The following is a 21,326-nucleotide window of genomic DNA, read 5'->3' on the forward strand; positions in this document are numbered from 1 at the left end:
ATAAGTTGAGGGCATATCTACTATGATACAGATGTAGGATGGTAGGAGTGGAGCCATAGTCCCTTCTTCACTCTAGATCATCTTCTTTCTGCTGATTTATACCCTTGAGACAGTAGAAGGGGCAAGGCTAGCACTTGTGCCTATTGTTTATGGATGGCACAGACAAAAATGTTTATGACTGTTCCAGTGGTCTATGTACATGACCAAATGATTAAGTAGCCATTGTGGTTTGTGCCTAAAGTGCACTGGAATCCCAATGACTGAATATGAGTAGTGTGGTAGATGCTCAGCAAGGATTTCTAAAGGCAAGGTCCCTGCCCCAAAGAAGAACATACTCCTATATATAGGATTTAGTATTTGGTCTTTGAATGACATTGGTAACGTACAGGATATTGGCCTATAAATCACACAAGTGTGTGTGTGTCAGAGGCAGTAATTTTCTTGTTGGATGCATTAGTTTATTAGCATCATAAATTCTAGGTGCACTCTGTTTAGAAGTGATTGGATCCAAAGATAAAAAATGGAATGGCCAGAATAAGAAAACTTGGGGGCCAAATGTGGGCCCTGACTCAGCAAGATACTTAAGCATGTGCTTAATTATAAGAACTTGCTTAGTCCCATTGAAAATAATATATCTAGTTATGTGCTTAGGGTTCAGGACAAGCTAAAATATTATTCTGAATCACAGAATTATATATATATTTATATAAGTATATTTAAATTGGCCTCTAAATAAATGACCTAATTTTAGAGGTACTAACTTGAAGAAGATGAAAGCTCTTCATCTGTGTGTGTCATGTCTCCAGTTTGAGAGGTTGTGTTGAGTAATACACCCCCCTCCCCATGTTCTTAGTAGACACAGTATCCCAAAACTTCAGATCTCTGATGTATTCTCAAAGGGGCAGGAAGGTTCAGATTTCAGTGAAATGCTCTTATTAAATATTACATCACCAACAAAACTGATTCTTACTCATAACACACCTCAGTAACACACCTCAGTTCTGTATGTTTCCATGTCTGTCTCTAGTTTGCTTCCTCCTGCCTCTGCACATCCTGAAATATTTGTGCAGTGTCCACAAGACAACATTGTGTCAAAATCCCCATTTCCAGAAGTCCCAGAAAAGTCATTAACAATATTGCTATTTGGCTGTTCCAAGTTACTGTTTCAGGCTGTCTGCAAACTCAAGCAGTCAGAACCTGCAGTCTGGGTTACATGTTATCAAAGCTTTTCTGACGACTATAACAGACAGAGACTAACTTTTCAAAAATGAAAATGAAAGCTGGGACTCTGGTGAGAAGCTGAGAGTCCTGGCTGTGTCCTCTGCCTCTGGCTAGGCCTGTATACTTTGGGACTTCGGGAAACACTGAGATAACGGATTTCACAGAACATCTGAGCTATTAAAAGCCTGTGGAAACTCGCCAAATAAATCAACAGCCCACATATCAGAGAGAAAGACTAACATGGCTGCTGTGTGAATCTGCTTCATTTACAGGCTCATTTGAACTTTTGACCCACTTGCCCCCATAGGTTATATGCTGTATAACATAATGCAGAATTCTTGGCCAAGTTCTCTCTCCTTTATGCTTGTGGTGGCATCATGAATTCAGGGTGGTCTCAGGGAGGGCAGGATCCAGTTCTTCAGTGCTAAAGAAATCAGTATTCTGCTTACAATAAATAGGTAGCTGAAAGTCCCAGCATGGATTTTTTCTATACAGGAGCTGAAATATCTTTAAATCCTATTCAGTCTTCTCCTCTTACTGGTTCTTATTAATTCACGTTCTTGCAATGATGCCTCCCAAATGTCCTCTCTTCTTGTGCCAGCTCTCTAGCCAGGTTGGCCTTGTTTCATTCCCTACCTGGGAGAGGATATCAGATGAAAGGTGGGCAGAGCTGTTTTTTTACTGCTGGATACAAAATAATAGGAGCAAGGGAATGCTGCCTCCTGCAGTAAATAAAGCAAGAAGGGTAAAATTTCTTCTTGCTTGTACTCTACCCATAAAATTTGCCTCTGTTTCCTAGGGTACAGGCACCACCCCTAGTGTCATAGTCTGAATTTATTTGCATGTGGATGTATAACAGCCCTCAGACTAGGGCCTCAAAACCGCTTTTTCCAGTTTTTGGACTGGAGAGTGACCCTGAAGCATCACTCGTCCCAGCTAAAGAGTTTCAGCCTCACCGAGTGGTGGTGAAGGCCCAGGAAAGGGCAGCACGAAGCAGCTCTGTTCTCCCTCCTCTATTCATTTTCTTCTCTTTATCCACCTTTCCTCTATGGCTATCCAGAAAAATAAATCGGAACTTAGGGCCCTGCGACTTCACATCAGCCTCCTGGTTTAGCTATGGGACTTTTATTTGTCACTGCATGGTGCCAAAGAAAGATTAAAGCTACAGTGCTGTGAAGATGAGAGAATGGATCAAACAACATTAAAATTATTACTACTATTTTTGATGTGGCAGAGCCTAATCAGAAGCAGGGACTTGATTTGGTAGGTTCTGGATAGACACATAATGGGAAAAGGAAGTTTCAGCTCCCCAAAACATGCATTCTTACTACATGAAATAATAAAACACAGAGAAAGAAAGGAATAGGCAGATGAACTTAGACTATGACCAGATCCTGGCATGGTATATGTGAGAACAGGACCACTGAGTTCAGTATAACTGCACTACTTTGGCCTTCACCAGACTGGGGAGGGTGGGGCGGGGATGACACCCTACTATACCTGAGTTTCTTCTAGTATATAAGAGCATTTAATAGGAAAAATAATGGAAAGAATTAGTAGCAATGAATAATCCTGACCTATTTCCGATGAGTGTCTTCATTCAACTCTGTGAAACTGCTCTCAGAAAATCACTGGTAAACTGAGAGTTCATCTTTATTCATAGGATTCCTTCAAATGTTAAAGGGGGAGGCGGGTTCAGTTGGTCCCTGTAAGTGCTCAGTGGGGAGGGAGTGCAGGATCCTTTCTCAGTAGAAAGGATCCCAATATCTGAGCATAACCTGGGAGTCATACAGTCAGGTACCAGAAAGGTGAAGGACATAAATAAGACCCCACCTTCCATACCAGAAGGTGTTTTAGGGCTGGAGGAAATGCATACTGCTGGGTGAAGGCAGCTATTCCTATTAGTGCTCTGCCAAAGGTAACCCTGAAGTAGAGCTTGCCAATGGTTCCCAGGCCTTTTTACCTGTGCAGAGGGCCAATGAGTCATCTGATGGAGAGTGAGACCCAGCACCTTTATCCACTAGAATAAAAGCAATCTGAAAGAGGGAGCCCCATAGAGCTACGATCCATTTGCCTTCCAAGGAGCAGGTTTAAATCTGTCCGGGGCAGGGTCACACATGCTATGAGTTAGGTGGCCTCAGTGGAATTCCTAGAGGACAATACACATGTCCATACAATTTGGAAATAAAAAGTTCTTGAACTTTCAGTGTGATTTCAAAAGGGGGGAGGGAGGAAGCCCATGAGATTACTGAGATCAATAGAGGATTTGGGTAAAACAGGACCCTCTATTGACTCTTCTCCTCTGGGTTCTCAAATCCACAGGCTGCTGCTGGCCTGTCCCCATTAGCTATTGTTCCTATTCATTCTAAATGAAGGGGCTTTTGTTGTACAAAACCATACAGGGTCAGATTGCCCCTTGGTTATCAATCTGTCTCTCTCTTTTCTGTCCATTACTCCACCTCCCATGGTACAATGGGATGTTTTCTTCTGGAGCAGCTTTCTGACTGAGAGTAGTTCCCTTTGGCTGCAGACCTTATAATCACTTGGCAGGATATACTAGCCTCAGTCTTCCAAGTCCTCTTTCCCCCAAATTCCCAAATTAACCCCCAGTCCTGTCTACATTTGGGGTCACCAGTAAAAAAAAAAATCACAGAAGTTCCAGTGGGGGCTGGCTACTCATCAATGAGACACTTAAGGCTTAATGCAGTGTAACTCACAGTCATCCATTCCTATATAGTAAGGAAACAGCTTCCCTAACTGAATACTGGCAGCAAGGACACAGGCCTGTATTTTCCAAAGCGATTAATGTTATGAAGTACCTAAACTGAGCCTCCATAGACCCAATTTTCAGAGGGCAGGTGTTTTCCTGAAAATCAGGCCCTTTTAAGGTATTCCTTAGTTTTGCGCCCCCAAATCTAAGAGAACTGAAACCACCACTTTTGGAAACCTAAGTCATATTTTCAGGTAATAGAACAGATCCTTCTTCCAGTAAAATCGTGAGATTTGCCATTGACTTCAATAGGAGAAGGATTATACTCTTTCTTTGGCCCACATTTTAAGTAATTACCCAACCAGATGTTAATGAAATTAATGGTGTGATAAAACTAAGACTAAGCCACACAGTTATTACACAAAATAGGTGTAGTAACTTTATGACCAGTTCCTATTGTGCTGTTAATTCAACATGTGGTCAGGCTGATTGGTGCTCCAAGCCTCCTGAGCACATGGAAACCCTTGACTCCCATATGCTCCCAAGGCTGGGAGCCATGATCCACTGCTGCTCTAAGCCACAGGGGTGCATCTAAGCCCTTGATCAGGGCTTTGAGCCTTTGGGGAATAGCTGGAGTCAAGGTTTCTACTGGGCTAGAGCCCCGTCAGCTGACCCAAGCTCCCACCTAGAGGGATGCACCATGCAGCCTTGCAGCTGGGAGCCCAGACCAGCTGACACCTCCCAGCCACGGGAGTTTGCTACTTGCCAGTGCAGGAACAATATGGTGTGATGGGATCTGATGTTTGATCCCAAAAATCACACCGTCCATATTTGCCTGGGTCTTTAGGAAAAGCAAAAAGAAAGTTCACAGCAGAAAGCTCCTTTAGGTGGGGAATGATTAAGAGAGGGAGAAACTTAGGAAAGTAATGCGTGAGTGCAAACAGGTCTGTACAGTGATAATCTTTGAGCAATCTTAATGCTAGTGCCTGCTGCTGAGTGGAGCTGGTGTGATCCAGGGACAAGGCCAAGCACGTGGGATTCAGGAATCTTAGGTTCTGTTCTCAGCTCTGCCTCTGATTTGCCAGAAAAGTGGGTTAATTTCTCTGTACCTTACTTCTCATCCGTAAAAATGGCGATATTGATACTCAGATACCTTTGTAAAGTGCTAGGGAAATCTACTGATGAAAAACACTGAAGCCCCAATTCAGTTAAACTCTTCTGGCATGTGCTTAAATCTCAATGGATCCAACAGGCTTTAGATCAGACCTTATCCATCTGAAGAGCCAAGATAAAATTTACAATAAACTTCCTCTATTTTCTCTTTTGTCCTCTAAAAAACATTGTGGTGTAAGGGGAAAAAAATCATCCCATGGGATTCCAATGAAAACAAGAAATCTCTCTGAGAAAATAAAGAGACTGGGTCAGGAACCGTCTCTCAAGGATTTGCAGCATTTTATATTATTTCATTTAAATTTATGGTATGTTTTAGAATTACTGAGCAATTTAACCAAAGAAGAATGAAAGGGGAGAAACAAATTAGAAGGGAGAAATTCAGTATAACAACAGCCATCATTCAAGAGGAATCTGACTATTGAATGAACTCCCAGAGCAAATTAGACAAATCCAGAACCTGACAGTCTTCAGGAAATGTCACAGAATGTGTTAATGCTTTGCCACAATAACTGAATGGCATTTGTAGAGTCAACAACTTCTTTTTTGCTTCCCTTAAAGAAACGTTTCCTTAAAAGAGCTTTCTGTAACCCAGAGAGAATCACCAGGAAGTCCATGAAATCTGCTAGCCCAGGGGTTGGCAACATTGAGTACTTGGGAACAGTGGGCTGAACAAACACAGCTCAGTCTGCAGATAGGCTGCCACATGAAACCAACCACCAGGGTTGTGTGAAGCTTCAGTCCCTGATTCGATCTGGTGGAGATTTGGCCCAATTCAATGGCAAAATCTCCAAATCGAATCAGAGAACTCTTTAATATCTCCGAATCAATTCTCTGCCGAGCACATGGAGGGCCCCCCTGCACTCCTGTAGAATGCACCATGCGCCCCAGCATCATAGCAATCACGAGCCACACCTGCTACCTCAAGGTATGCAGAAAAAACTTTTAAAACTGTGTCTGTGTCCAAATCACTGATTCTCTGAATCAGCATCGAATCTTCATATTCAGCCGAATTGAATCAGGGACAGTGATCCAAATCAACAAATCAAATCCCTCTTCCTGATTCAGGCCACATCCAAATCCAAATCAAATAGGGCCCGCTTCGCGCAGCCCTACCAGCCACCACTGTTGCTTCCCCCGCTTCTGAATTGCTGCTTGCTCCCCAGCTTTGTGGGCCAGATAAAATCATATGGTGCACCAGATCTAGCTTGCAGTTTCCTGATACTTCCACTGGACTCTTTGAAAGTGTCAACCTATGTGATGTGGGAGACACTCAGATACTATGGTGATGGGCTACAGTAGAAAAACTTGGGAAAGACATAATAAATAGATGAAATGATAAACACAAAATTAAAATTGAAGACAAAAGAACAGAATAATTCTCTAAATAAGTCTGCCTTGATGAATAAATAGGTACCAATACTGTGCATTGCAACCAAAATGTAAAGTACCTGTTGCTACAAAGCCCTACATTCCTGAAAAATGATAAATATTACCCTTAAAAGGGTTGTTTTGCTGAGGAGCATACTTTATCATAACACTATTTAAATATAAATAAACTGTGTACATCTGCTTTTTCCAATTTCAAAAATGCAGTATTTAGCAAATGCAGTGTCTGTACCATAATGCATAAATGTGGAATACAGATAATGACAAGAATTACACCTGACACTGAAAAATCCAAGTAGGGCCAAACTCTGACAATCTCTCTGTCTCTCTTGCTACACACATGCAGACACACACATACGTGCGCGTGTGCACGCACACACACACACACACACACACACACACAGGATTTATGCTTATGCATTCTGTTCCTCCTTTGGGCCCAAACTTGTAAGGTGCTATGAAAATGCTATTATCATCCCTAAAGTGAAAATGTATTTTTTCATCAGCCTAGTTGTGGTTATGAAACTGTGATGCTGTTTGTTTTCTGTGTACTGCACCCCTAAATTACTAAAATGTAATCTTGATCACAGAATTGTTGCAGATAGTTAGAAGGGAAGCACCAGTATTGTTCACCCAAAGTGCTACAAATAATGAGTCAGGCTGTGCAAAATCATTAGATAGGCTTAAAAACCACATGGCTGTTTTGCTTAATAATGCATTTCAGTTACATTTTTGCCTCCTGGTATTTGAGAGAGATTTTCAAGCTTCACTTTACCTTCAAGCTTCACCCTGCCTTGCCGATTAGCAACTTCCATTTCTTTAGCTGATATGATCACCTAAGCACATACGTCCAGGAACTTGAAGAAAGACACCATGTTCTTATGGAGACTTTACTTTTTCTCTTTTTGGTTTTGTTTTCCTAATTCTGAAATGAAAATTACTCATGTGTAACATGCATGGTCATTCTATATGTCTGGCACACAGAAATAACAAGCTGCATAAAGAAACAAAGCCACATTAAACTGATCACATTTCTTATATAGGCCTGTTCCAAATTCCATTAAAATTAGGTCAGTCATTTCACTGACTTGAACTGGCTTTGAATCAAGAGCTGTATTTACAAAGTTATCTATTAGTCACCTACAGAAGCAGGTAAGTATCTAGTTAGTAGTTTGGTGCTTAATCTGTTTAGATCCATTTGCAAATTTTACTATACTCTTAGGCACTCAGATACTTCAGTAAGGGGTAGGTAGAGTACTTAAAGTACATTGCTTCAGTTCCAAAAGCATAAGTTAAAACTCTTTTCTGGAGTCACGTAAAAAGCTACCTCCAGCTGCTAACAGGTACCTGGTCATTCTGGATGAGGAGACAGAGATATGTAATCTTAGCCGGGCTGTTCCTCAGTGGGTGCATACACATAACACTAACTTTCTGACAGTTAAGCTGACTTAGCTTTTTTAAGTGTGCTTAACTGTCAGAGAGTATACACACACGGAGCAGAGTTGACTAAATATGGTGCAAGATAATACACCTCTGAAGTGTACTGAGTTGCATTAGTTAAGTCGACTGAGCTCACAAGATGGTTGCCACCACGTAAAGGAGCTATAAGTGTGCACACTCTGATGTGGCTTAAATCAACTTATTTAAGTCACCTTATTTTAAGTTGACTTAGTGCATGTATACGCACCCAGTGAGTGTGTTTTCATGTGCATTAATGCGCTTCTCCTAATGTGAATTACATTTAGTACCTCCAAAGAAAGGTACTAAATAAATGTGCATTCAGCTGCCCTAATGCGCAGTACCAAAGATGCACATTTTTAAAGTAATGCTTATGCGCAGTGGCCTATTTTACTGCACATTAGTGTAATTGCAGGGTTTTTTACATGATGTTTTAATGCACGGTAAAATAGGGTGCTGCACATTAAAACATATGTGTAGACATGCCCAATGTGCCTCAACCATGCTAGCCCAATGGCCTGTTAAGCTTGGATTAAGCAGACTAACACCTTTGTAAATCAAAACAATAAAGTCAAGGTCATTGATCTTAAAATTCCCTTACTGCAATGTATCTGAGGTAGGTGTAGATCTTGAAATACATACATTAGGGACAGCATTTTTTTTTACTAAAAGAAAAAATGGCGTTATTCATTTCTAAATAGACCTGATGAAACAGTTAATTCCAAATATCACTTGTTATTAATTTTACCCTATTTTCTATTTGCAAATATATACATTTATTATTCAACCAGCTCTGCAGATGGCTGATTATTATTCATTACAAATTTGGGTTGTTTTTTTTCCTCTTCATTGAATAATTTGCAAATATGCAAGCTTTACTTCCAAGCAGTTGAAGTTTAATTTCTTAGTGAGGTTCATACCAAATCCACACCAAATAAACAGGGAAAAAAGATCTAAGGCAAGTGTTTCATGTGCAAGTTTGTTAAAAAATTGTATAATCTACGACAAGCATTTTAAATTGAAAGGACATTCCCACAGGCAATGAAATAATGAAGTCCTTAGTATCAGGTGGTCAAGGCATGAAGCTGATAGCTGTTTCATTGACTCCCAGAGGAGAATTGTAAGTTTTGGGAGCAATATTCTGTTGCATGTGTGTATACTGAACACAAACCAAGGGCCGAATCCCACAACTAGATCTTGTGAAAGGCATGGTTCATTGAAATGAAGGGGCTGGATCTGATTTCAGGACTCATGTACTTTCTGTGTGGCTTAGTCTAATCGATGTCCCTAATCCTGTAAAGACTCAGGCTTGCGCCCAATTTACATGCAAATAACTTTCTCCAGCTGACTTCAGTGCAGCTGCTTCTACCTCCAGAGCTTTTCCTGTGCCTATTGCCAGGATCAGGACTGAAATCAGACATTTATGCTCCAAAACCATAGTGGTAGATGTAGCAAAGAGCAGACAGCTGCTGCCTAGGTGTACCCTCACCCCCTCCTGATTTGCCTTCGTGCAGATTCCTAGAAGTCCTATGAACTCCACCAAGTCATCTAGAGGTTATGTATACTGTAGCATAGCGAGGTACAGATTGGACATCCCTGATGGAAATCCAACGGCAGCCGTTCCCAAACTGCGCGTCGCGACCCCAAACGGGGCGGCACCGTCAGCGGCCGGTGGTCGGGAGCGAGGGCCCGCGCTGAGGAAGCGGAGCCGGCCCGCTGAGGAAAAGTTGGGGAAGCGCCGGCCGGTGTGTCCGCGCCGCGCCGCTGGGCGGGAACAACGCTCCCAGCCTTTTGCACTTCCGTCCCACCAACCGGTGTGTCGAAACCCCCTGATAAAAGCAGCCCCCCGCTTCTTGCCCTGCTCCGGAGACCTCTCGAGCCATCTATGGGAAGTGCAAACCGCGGTGATTTGTTTTTTTCAGGGCGTTGAAGTCCCACCCACCCGACCTGCTGGCTGAGAAGCTCCCACTGCGTGAGAAACACTGGCCTAGACGACGGGGCTGCGCGCAGTGCATCACAGAGCCGCTTCTGGCTGCCGGCGGGCCGCCTCCCAACGGCTGCCCGGGGCGCCCCGCGCTCCTCAGCGCCTCTCAGGGGGAGCGAACTGGGCAGCTCCGCGCCGCAGGGGGAGGCCCCCGGATTGGGCAGGGCGGCCCCGCCCCCTCCCGCCATTGGCCGGCGGCACGGGCGGCCCCGCCCCCCCCGACGCCGGCTGCGGAGAAGTTGGCCGTGCGCTGCACGTGGGCGCGGGGCGCTGACAGCCGCCGCCGGCCCGGGGCGCGGCGCAGCCCGCTCGCTCGGATGCCCCCGTGAGCGCCCTGCCCGCGCACCGGGGCGGGGAGAGGAGGAGCGAGGGGGGTGCCCGCAGCACGCAGCATGCGGCCGGGGGTGGCGGCGTAGCATGGCCGGGGGATGCCGCCGGGGAGCATGGCGGGCAGCGGGGCGCCTGCCGCCGCCGCCGAGCCCCTGCCCCGCAGCATCTTCAAGAAGTTCCTGGTGATGCTCTGCTCCCTGCTCATGTCTCTCTACGTCTTCTACTGCCTGGCCGAGCGCTGCCGCGCCCTGCCCGCGCCCGTCGTGGCGGAGGACGAGGAGGAGGGCGGCGGCGGCGGCGGGTACGTGGGGGGCTCGGCCGCGCTGGACGAGCGGAGGAAGCGGCTGCTGCAGCGCAGCCGGCGGCAGCAGCAGCGGCACGAGGCGGGGGGCGGCCGCGCCGCGGGGTCGGGGGGCGGCGGGGCCCTGGCGCTGCTGCTGGGCGACGGCTGCAAGCGGCTGCCGCAGGCCGTCATCATCGGCGTGAAGAAGGGCGGCACGCGGGCGCTGCTGGAGTTCCTGCGCGTGCACCCGGACGTCAGGGCCGTGGGCGCCGAGCCCCACTTCTTCGACCGCCACTACGAGCGGGGCCTCGCCTGGTACAGGTAAGGGCACCCCGGGGCCCGCCCGCACCAGGCTGTGAAATGCGAGCCCGCGCTCTCCGAAGGGGGGGCCTGATGTGCCTCTTACCCATCATTGTAATCCAAAAATTCCCATTTTCGGTCCCCCCCCACCTGCTCCTCAGCTGGCCCCGAGTCCCACAAAGACACTTTTGCTGCCCCAAGCCCTTGGCCATCCTGGAGTGCCTTCCCCTGCCGAGCAGGGGGGACATGCCCCATTCATGTGAAACTGCCTCCCTGGAGGGGGACAGTGCACGGCTTAACCCCATCAGACCCGGAGGAGGCCACAGCGAGCTCGACTTCATGGGAGGCTTCCCGGGGAAACGCAGGCAGCTCTTGAAATGGGTTCTGAAGTTTTAATTTCCAGCATGTGGTTCATGCAGAACAGGGACGGTTTGGGTTACTTCTTGTGTGGATGCTTAGTGCTGTTGTCACGGCTGAAATAAGAAAAAAAGAACGGATTTGTACACCCCCCACTCCTGCTTCTCAGTGAGACGTGCCTTGTAAACATGTTTAGGAAATAATCTTAGAAATGGTTTGTTTGGAAAGTAGTGTAGTTTGACAGCTACTTGGTCTCAAATTCATGCGTAGACCCAGTTTTAAGGAACTGGTGGGTTCTTCTTGCTGTTCTGATGATTGTAGACAGAGATTTTAAAACATCAAATCAAATCAAATCAAATCAAATCTTAAGCTTCAAAAGGCTCTGATACTGGAAAAGCATATCTGCTTAACTTCACCCAGGGAAATACTCCTATGGGACAAGCTGAGAAAGTTTGTAGGACTGAGGCCTAAATCCTATGTTTCCAGAGAAAACCAAGCTGATCATTTTTGTCACCAACGTGACTGAAAATGTCCTTAGATCTTTTGTTTTAAATGTCCCATTGCAAGAAAATTAAACAGTTTGGGAGGGAGGAGGTGAAAACTTAGTCCAGCTTTGCAGAACTCTGCGCCTGCTCCTGTCTTGTTTTTGCAGCATGTCTGGCTCATCTTTCTGTTTCACTGAGTTAAAGTTGCTGTTGCATGTTTAAAATGTTGTAGTACTCATCATGAAAATTAGATAAGATTGTATTTTAGTTTAGTTGTTAGCTTAGAGTAGAAATAAATTTGTCGTCTACTGCAAAATCAACCCACCCGCCAACCACAGACACTCCAGTCATTAAAAGTGTATTCCCTTCATTAAGTATAGAGAAAACTACTTGTTTTTCACAAACAATTTCAAATAATCTTATAATCAGTAACCAAACATGCACTCTAGCAAGTACCCCCAAGTGGCAGTAAACCATGTCAGGTTAAAACAGTAAGAAGCCGATGTCACTTTTTGGGGCGGGAGGGATTGGTTGAAGTAATTAATTTTTCAATAAAAAGAAGAGTATGTGGGAGCCTTTGCCTATGTGCAAACATAATTTAAAGCCATGGGGCAATATTACTAGTATTGTTGTTAAGAGGTTTCTCTCATGTGCCTTAGTAATTTAAAGTTAATAAAGTTGTGTCCTCTGGCAAGTTCATAGCAAAATGACTTGTTGGATCATTTTGACATAAATTGGCTTTCTCGTGAAAAGCAGAAACGCTGTGCTGTTACATCAGGTAAACAAGCAAAAAAGAGGGGCTTAAGTCACTGTAAATCATCTACCTAGTTTAAATTTAACTTTGCCTAATATTGTAGCGGGGGATGATACTTAGTTAAGATGATGACGACGCACTTGAAATCCGAAGTATAATATGACTGAAAATCAGAGTCCAGCTTGATTGTTCATACAAAGCATTTTTAAATAGGCAGCAAGCAATACTGTGTGCTATATATCATCCTGAATGAAAACGTACCTTTCTTCTTAATAGAACCCAAAGAATGTTTATTTCCCCCCCTTGAGAATAAAGATTTCTTTTTGTGTGGGTCGAAGCCATCTCTGGAATTATATTTTTAGTGTGCGCTTATCCAATTTTCCATGCGCTGACCCTGTATCAAAAAGGAAGCATTAAAAAGAAATGTGAAAACCTCGAGAACTTTAATCAACTCTTGACTTTGAAAAATAAACACGTGGTTTTGGGTCAGTGTCTACCACAATTTATGGTGGGTGTTCAGGAAATGAGTATTTTGACAGTGCACTCATTGACTCACTTAAGACAAGTTGGTTGCCTGACATCTAATTCTGGAAATTTTTTCTAAGCAAAACTGTAGAATCAGACAGAATAACAGCCATACATTTTCCTGCGCAATAGATTTCTTGGTGTAGCAGATACCATTTTCAAAGGGTTTGGGCATGATCTTGCAATTTTTATTCATGTGAGTAGTTCCCCTGCAGGCCCTTCATGTAATCTTTGTCGTACAATTTGGTACATGAATGCTCACGTTAATAGCTTTAGATTGTTTGTTCTGGTATTTGATGTACTGAGCTTTACTATTTTTTTTATTAGGTTGTGGAGATTGAAGTACAGTGAATTCTTTGTATGGGATTATTCTTTCTAGTTCTCTACTTATGTGAGAAATCCTTATTAGCATGTGCAGGCCCAGTGATGTCAGAGCTGCTGAATCAGCTCATCGGTAACCATTTAAATGGCCTTTTGTAAATAATCACTTAAAATATATATATATTGTATGTGTTTTATAGTAATCTTTGATTAGGACTCAATACTGGTAATATCACCATATGCGTGCCAATAACTCTGGATTGTTTGTCTTTGGAACAGCTGTCTTAAGTTTCAAATGTACTTTTTGTTTGCAAGCAAACAGACTAAACAGTGTCATTACAGCATATAAACATTTTAGTTCATGCTCATTAGATTTAGGAAAGATACATGGGCACTGAATGTTTTATCTGAAGTAATAAAAAGTACTTGGATATTTGCATTCATGTGAATTAGAAAATAGAAAAGCCTTAGCTGCTGATGTTCATAAATATTTATTAACACCACCAGCTAAGCAGCACAGCTAAAGGTGGGGTGGGGCACAATGGCTTTTACATGTTCTATGAAGTTGATGCCTTTGGTCCCTTGGGAAAGCTTTCAAGTTGAACTGTATATTGTCACAAGAGTGCACCCTACAGGCAGAAAAGAAAGAAGCAACATTTACAACAGAAGACTACGAAAAGCGAGAAAAGGAAGAACTAAAATAATGATTGCATCTTCTCAAGAAACCCTTTTAACAAAAAAGAAGTGTCAGGAGATGTAGGTACTTGAAGTATAGCAACATTATTTTTTGAATCCATGAATTAATTTGTAATACTTGTAGGACTGCAGACTTCTTATGCAGAAGACTTGAATGAAGCACTGTGCTAACACGTGAAAGTCCCCAGCACCTACTGTGGTTCCAAACAATAAATGAAACCAATCTAAAATGCTGTACAATAAATCAAGTGGAATAATCGCCTCTCCTGTTAGACTGCATTGCGCCTGCTTAAAAGGCAGCTCCCCCACAGTGAGGCGTATTTAAAAACAATCTTGGTGATTTAATTAGCTAGGTATGACACCTACATGAGCATTCACATGTGGGTTGAATATCAAGGGAAATGCAGTGCCTTCAGCAGCTCTCCATTTCAACTGTTCAAGTATTCACTTCAGAAAGGAAACAAGGGGGGAGGCAGCCCACAATGGTCTCATTGACTTTAAAACGCAGAAATCTCTGTTCTAGTCCTGAACAAGTCTATTGAGCTAACAGAGTTCAATAGCAGGTGAACCTGTATTTTACTAGAGCTGAGCTACCATCCCCCCACCCCATCCATAATATGACTGTATGCAGCCTGGGGACAACTTCAAGTCTATGGTGCTAATCCAATCAAGTAAAAATGTCTGAAATAAAATATGAATTTGTAGATGATATGGTGAGCCTTACTGTTTCTCTCTGATCCTTTTGTTAGCCTTGCACCAATTCAGTCACCCATTGGAATGTCATTATGTTGTCAGTCGCACCGGGAACATTTCTGTTTCAATCCCCCTGGCTTTGTAATGCTGCTGCCAGTTTTGCTAGAGAAAAAGCCAAACTAATGTCATTTATGTTACATAGTATCCTGCAGGAGATAAAAGATTACTCAAGGTTACTCTGTTAAATACAGAGTTTTAAGTATCAGTCCTCCCAAATGCTTTAAGCTATGGGAAGTTCTCTATCCTCTAATTAATATACTTTTTTTGCAAGGGGGGGGGGGGCGCTACCAGTATTGCTTGGGACCAAAAGTGCACTGACACTGTTTCAGTTCCTGAAAGGAAGTGTGTGTGTGTGTGTGTGTGTGTGTTCATGTAGAGGGGAGAAACATGTTTATAGCAGCTGGGAGCAGCTGTAAAATGCCTCCTAAAGCAGTTTCCCAGTCACTATGCCTCCAGCCCCAGTTCACACGAAGGGTTTGAAATGAAATCTGAGTCTGGGGGACTGTGGAGTTTGGCCTCTATTGTGAGGTTGTATGATAACCTGAAGGTCCCCAGGGTCTCATGGACAACACGGTTTAGAGGAGCAGAGTGGGAGTCATTTGCAACTCTGAGTGACCAGAGGAGGAGTATATTTGGGGAGGAGTATAAATTGGGCAGCAAGGGAAATGCTATAAAAAGTCCTAGTGCAATTAATGGAAAGTGGGAACAGTTCAGATTATGCCAGATGGCCCAACCATCATGAGAAAAGTACTGTGGACAGAGCAAACCACTTGATAGAGACAGCAAAAGTCCTCTTTCCCCTAAAGGGAAGATGCCTTTAGAACTGGAAGCCACAGCCACCATCAGTCAAATTGCTGTGCTTGGTAGTGGAGTCTTAAACATTTCCTCAGGGCAGATGTGATTTTCCCCCCCCCTCCCCTCTTGTTACCACGGCTCAGCTGACACTGTCTTTGGTTTCTAGTTGTTGATGTGTGCCCAAGATACTACAACTAATCGAGTTTGCATTAATAGGGTTTGCATGCTCTGCAGTTAGATAATTACACTTGGGCATTGACTTGATTTTGATTCTTTTTGTTTTTAATTTCCTGATTTATGCACAAACCTAACATGTGCTTGTTGTCAATGGTTTGATCATTAAGACCTTTTAAAGCTTCTTGAATCCGTGTGTTCAAGGATGGTTTAAATTTTTCCCTTTATTTTTCTGAAAGATTTTTTTTGTTGTCTCTCTTTATTTTTTTAATCTCAAAGCCTCTGTTGGGAATGCTGGAGTTTATGTATACAGGCTTTGCTGAAATAAGATATTTACATGTTTTGAGAAAATCCGTATTCTATAAACTCTTTCTATTCCCAAATGTGCTTCAGTTAATAACAGTTTTGTTTTCATAGGATGCAGAAGTTGTTGTGGAACCTCTTTATTGGGGACCTTAAGCTGAATATTGAAGATAATGGAAGAGGAGAGAAATCCTGAATTGTTATTGGTTTATTACTTGTATTACTGTAACACCTAGGAGTCCTAGTTATCAAGCATTGTGGGATCCTGGCTCATATTGTATAAACACAAAATAAAAAAATGGTCCCTGTCCCAAAAAGCTGATGGTGTAAGACAAGAGAAAACAGGTGGATTTGAGTGAGGGTGGAAGAAGGAAACAATGAGACAGCTTCAGTTAACCCAATGGACAGTGATCTCATCACACCAGCTGCCTATCTGCTGTCAAGGATTTTGTAGGTGCCATGGCAAAGGAATGCCTGAAGAAGACAATGAGATGGATTTTCAGACATTTTTAAGGAGCTCTTCTCAAGTGGGAGGGGCAGCCTGGGAAAGAGCCCAAAGGCGCTAGCTTGAAATTGTAATCCACAACATTTTAATGGAAGCGGGTGTTGAAGGCTGGCATCATTGAATGCATCATAAGGAGATGATAATCGTAATCAGAAGGAGGAAGTGTGTTTAAGGTACTAACCTAAACTCAGGAGATCAGATTCAAATCCCCATTTTGCCACAGACTTCCTGTGTCACTCTTGGCAAGTCAGACCTAGATCCATAAAGATGTTTAGCTATTGGTTTGAGATGAAGGCAAGTTAGGCATCTAAATGGTTGAGGATTTGAGCTTTAACTTCTCAGGGCCACTTGTACAATAAGAATAAGAGCACTGCCCTGGCACATACGAATGTCATGCAGATAAGTTCATTGTGAGGTGCTTAGTTACTGTTGAAATGGCATGGGGGTGGTACATGCTGGTATGAACCTAAGACAAGTAGGAAATGTGGTACTTGGGACTTCCAGCTATAATGAACCTCAGCTCAGTTTCTGTTTGCAAAACACCCTCACTTGTATGGTAATCCTTACCTGCGTTCCTACAACAATGGAACATGCTCTGGCAATGGATTTGCTGGCAAAGGATAGGGGCAGGATTTTGACTGGGGTTGGCGGTATGCTATAGAAGTGGACTATCTCTGACCCTCTACAGTTCCATGTTTTATATTACTTTATATAGGACCAGATTCACCTGTACATTCCAGCTCTTTTGTGCCACTCTTAAAACACAAAGCAACAATGAACCCAGCCTACCCATCCAATTAAACGAGAATTTGCAACATCAGAGCATATCTGTCTATATGGCTCAGAGTTCATGGTATTATCTGTACAGATTGCCTGACCAGGGCTAAGTTGGCTGGTTAAGAGATGGCAAGCCTTCTGTGCAAGCATAAAGATGACACACTCCCCTCATAATCTGCTCCACAGCCTTGTTTCTGATGCATGCGGAATCTGATGCTACCTTGAGAATAACATCAGCTCAGGATCTTCTCAGTGTATGATGTAGAGCACCATCTAGTGTATGTAGCTGGGGGGAAGGTTGAAAACCAACAGATCCCACATACCCCAACCTTTATGGGAACCAATGTATTTTGGATGGAATACGGTTTTCATTTTTAATGTTTTGTATGTGAGGAGGTTAAAAACCATATGGCGATAACTGAGATAAATCATCACTGTGAATATCACAAAGCGTATAAGAGGGGTCAGATATTCAAAGGAGCCCAGCTCCCATTTTGGACACATGCAGTTGGCCCGTTTAAAATTCTCTACACCCAGAAGTTCCCCTGCTGATCCTTATAACCAGGCTTTTGATGCTGAACTCTTTTGAAAGCCTGGTCTCCTATCTGGTTGTCTCAATGGGAGTGGAGCTGTTAGGATGCCTTGACCCTGACTTCAGGTGCTGAGCACTCTTGGTGATCTAGCCCTGTATGTAAAAGATTAAGTCAGCAAAAATTGAGCCCAGTCTCATAGAAGTCCATGTCAAAAGCTGCAGTTGGGAGCAGGAAGGATCTGGCTCATTATATTGGCATTACTTTAGGGTCTGATCTTGTAAGCTCTTCCTTATATTAATCACCCTTGTCCTGCTAAGTTCAAGGGAGCTCTTCTGAGTAACTGATGTGAATCTTTTCTCCCTGCATAAAATCCTGGTTCCACAAAGTCAATGGGGCATCTTATATTCACTTCAATTGAACTAGGACTTCTTCTGAAGCATAATAAAAGATCTTAGGCATGGTTGTGACAGTTGGTTTCTTTCCAAAGTGTTCAGAGCAGATGACATGTGATCAGAAAACCTGCAACTGAAAATGCAGTGCATTCACTGTCTCTCATGTACTCATAGAAACGTTGTAACTTTTGCATTTTTTTTTCCTGAGCAAATGTTCAAATAACCCAAACTGTCTATACAATGGAAGAAAGTGGGTAAGGGGAGAAGTCATTGTTATGGACATAAATCTTTACAAATCCTTATTAATTACAGGTATTATAGCCTATTTGACAACTTCATTGCCTCCATTTTACTGAGCAGGGACAGGACCAGGCCCCCCCTCAGGCCCCAGGGGAGGTGCACCTAGGCCAAGAGTCAGCGAGGATCTAGTCAGGGAATTTCTGGAGGGACTGGATGTATTTAAATCAGCCGGTCCGGATGATCTCCACCCCAGAGTGCTGAGGGGATTAGCTGAGGCCATTGCGGGACCCCTGGCACGGCTGTATGAGCACTCGTGGTGCTCTGGTGTGGCGCCAGAGGACTGGAAGACGGCCAACGTGGTTCTCATCTTCAGAAAAGGGAGGAAGGAGGACCCGGGAAACTATAGGCCAGTTAGTCTTACCTTGTTCCTGGGCAAGCTTTTTGGGAGAATTATCCTGGCACATGTCTGCAAGGGGCCAGCAGGGGAGATTATGCTTAGGGGCAACCAGCACGGGTTCATTAGAGGCAGGTCCTGTCAGACCAACCTGGTGGCCTTCTACGACCAGGTCCCCAAATCCTTAGGTGCAGGGGTGGCAGTGGACATAGTCTTCCTGGACTTTCAGAAGGACTTTGAAACTGTCTCTTACCCTGATCCCATTAAAAAACTGTGGGACACCTACACAGTCATATGGGTCACACCTGGCTGGAGGGCCGCACCCAGAGAGTGGTGGCGGATGGGTCATTTTCAACCTGGAGGGATGTGGGCAGTGGGGTTCCGCAGGGCTCACTCCTCGGGCCCGCAGTGTTCAACATCTTCATCAGTGACTTGGACAAGGGGGTAAAAAACACCCTGTTCAGATTTGCTGATGACACTAAGATGTGGGGGGATGTGGGTACACTAGAAGGGAGGAATAGGCTCCAACTGGACCTACACAGGTTACAGGGGTGGGTGGATGAGAACAGGATGGGATTCAACACTGACAAGTGCAAGGTGCTCACCTGGGGAGGAAGAACCAGCACCGTACCTACAGGCTGGGGAACTCCCTTCTTGTCAGTGCAGAGGCAGAAAAGGATCTTGGAGTCATCATTGATGCCAAGATGAACATGGGCCGGCAGTGTGGGGATGCAGTCAGGAAGGCCAACTGCACCTTGTCATGTATCCACGGATGCATCTCGAGCAGGTCCAGGGAGGTGATCCTCCCCCTCTATGTGGCACTGGTCAGGCCACAGTTGGAGTACTGCATCCAGTTCTGGGCACCGCACTTCAAGAGGGATGTGGCCAACATGGAGAGGGTCCAGAGGAGGGCCATTTGCATGATCGGGGGCAGCAGGGCAGGCCCTATGAGGAGAGGCTACGGGACCTGAACCTGTTCAGCCCCCACAAGAGAAGGCTGAGGGGGGTCTAGTGGCCTGTTACAAACTAGTCAGAGGGGACCAGCAGGCATTGGGGGAGTCCCTGTTCCCCTGAGCACCACCAGGAGTGACCAGGAATAATGGTCACAAGCTGGCAGAGGGTAGATTCAGACTAGACATCAGGAGGCGCTACTTCACAGTCAGGGCAGCTAGGATCTGGAACCAACTTCCAAGAGAAGTGGTGCTGGCTCCTACCCTGGGGGGTCTTTAAGACAAGGCTAGATAGACACCTAGCCGGGGTCGTTTGACCCCAGTACTCTTTCCTGCCCATGGCAGGGGGTCAGACTTGATGATCTGCTCAGGTTCCTTCCAACCCTACCAACTATGAAACTATAGAAGGGAAATGGACTAATTTGCAATTAAGGTCACATTCCTGGGATCTGATCCTGAAGCCCTTTTTCCCAAGCTATTTCAAGCAATCTGGGGGAAATTTAGGGTCTGTGCAAAGTTTTGTACAGTTGGCAAAGAAAGGCAATACTTTAAACAGGTTGAGCAGGGCACCAGCCCTGGGGACTGACTGTGAGGGGGTGCCAAAACCTACCCATGTCTGGGAGTCTTTGCCACAGCAGGAACATCCCCATGCTGCCCAGCCATAGGTGCAAGGTAGGCACAGCCCCTCACCCAGCAGTGTGACTGAGGGGTGAGGGGAGGTGAGTGGGGCAAACCCAATGCTCCTCCCCCCCTTGAACGTTTTGTCACAACAGGCACAGCCCTGCACCCGGTAGCATAACTGGAGTTGGGAGGGGGGCAAACAGCACCACTGCTGCAGGAGCCAGTGCCACTACTGCAGCGGTAGGAGCTGCCTTTGGTGTGCAGAGAGCCTGGGCAGGTAAGACCTCCATTCCCCTCATACCATGCACCCCTCCCGCTCCCTGGGTGCCAAATGAGCCCACTACGGTGCTGAAGAGAGGGACCTGATGCTGTAAGCTCTACTCTCCCAAACTGTCCTTGCTTACATGAGTAAACTTATTGGCTTTTGTGGGACTCCTCATGTGAGTAAGCTCTTCAGGACTAGGCCCTTTGTTACAGGTAATACATTTGGGACTATTGTTGGTGTTTTTTCATCAGACTATATGTTTCCGCAAGAGAAAAAGGGAAAGAAAGGGCAGTTCATCCTGGTGACATGGTCACTGCTCTTCCTTTTCTGAAGAGAAGTTCGTAATATGCTCATCCTGTTGCAACACCTTCAGATACAAAGATACCTTGTCAAGGTCTCCCAAATTCTCAAAAGTGATATTCTGAAAATCAAGTTGCTGGTTTTGTAATATAGTGTGCAGAGAGCCTGGGCAGGTAAGACCTCCATATACTATATTCTTGTATATAGTATAGTGTGCTGCAAACAGAGTTCCAACCCTCGCCCAGCAGGATGCTTTGCAAGCCAAAAACTCAGTTCATTTAGCATTTTAGTGGGTTTTTTCATCTGTACAGTGGAAGGGTCTGCACATCACTTGAGTAAGG

General features: G+C 44.6%; 1 protein-coding gene across 1 annotated transcript in view; it reads left to right on the forward strand.

Moving 5' to 3' along the window:
- Positions 1–9,974: 9,974 nt before the first annotated feature.
- Positions 9,975–21,326, forward strand: part of LOC149858842 (heparan sulfate glucosamine 3-O-sulfotransferase 3A1-like) — a 91,270-nt gene continuing 79,918 nt past the window's right edge. Inside the window, exon 1 of the mRNA XM_090060375.1 lies at positions 9,975–10,866. Within this exon, the coding sequence (XP_089916501.1) occupies positions 10,361–10,866 (506 nt within the window). The 5' untranslated portion in view covers positions 9,975–10,360. The remainder of the gene's footprint in view (positions 10,867–21,326) is intronic.

Source organism: Crocodylus siamensis, chromosome 8, assembly GCF_052110815.1.
Source record: "Crocodylus siamensis isolate JL-2025a chromosome 8, ASM5211081v1, whole genome shotgun sequence".
NCBI lineage: Eukaryota > Metazoa > Chordata > Crocodylia > Crocodylidae > Crocodylus > Crocodylus siamensis.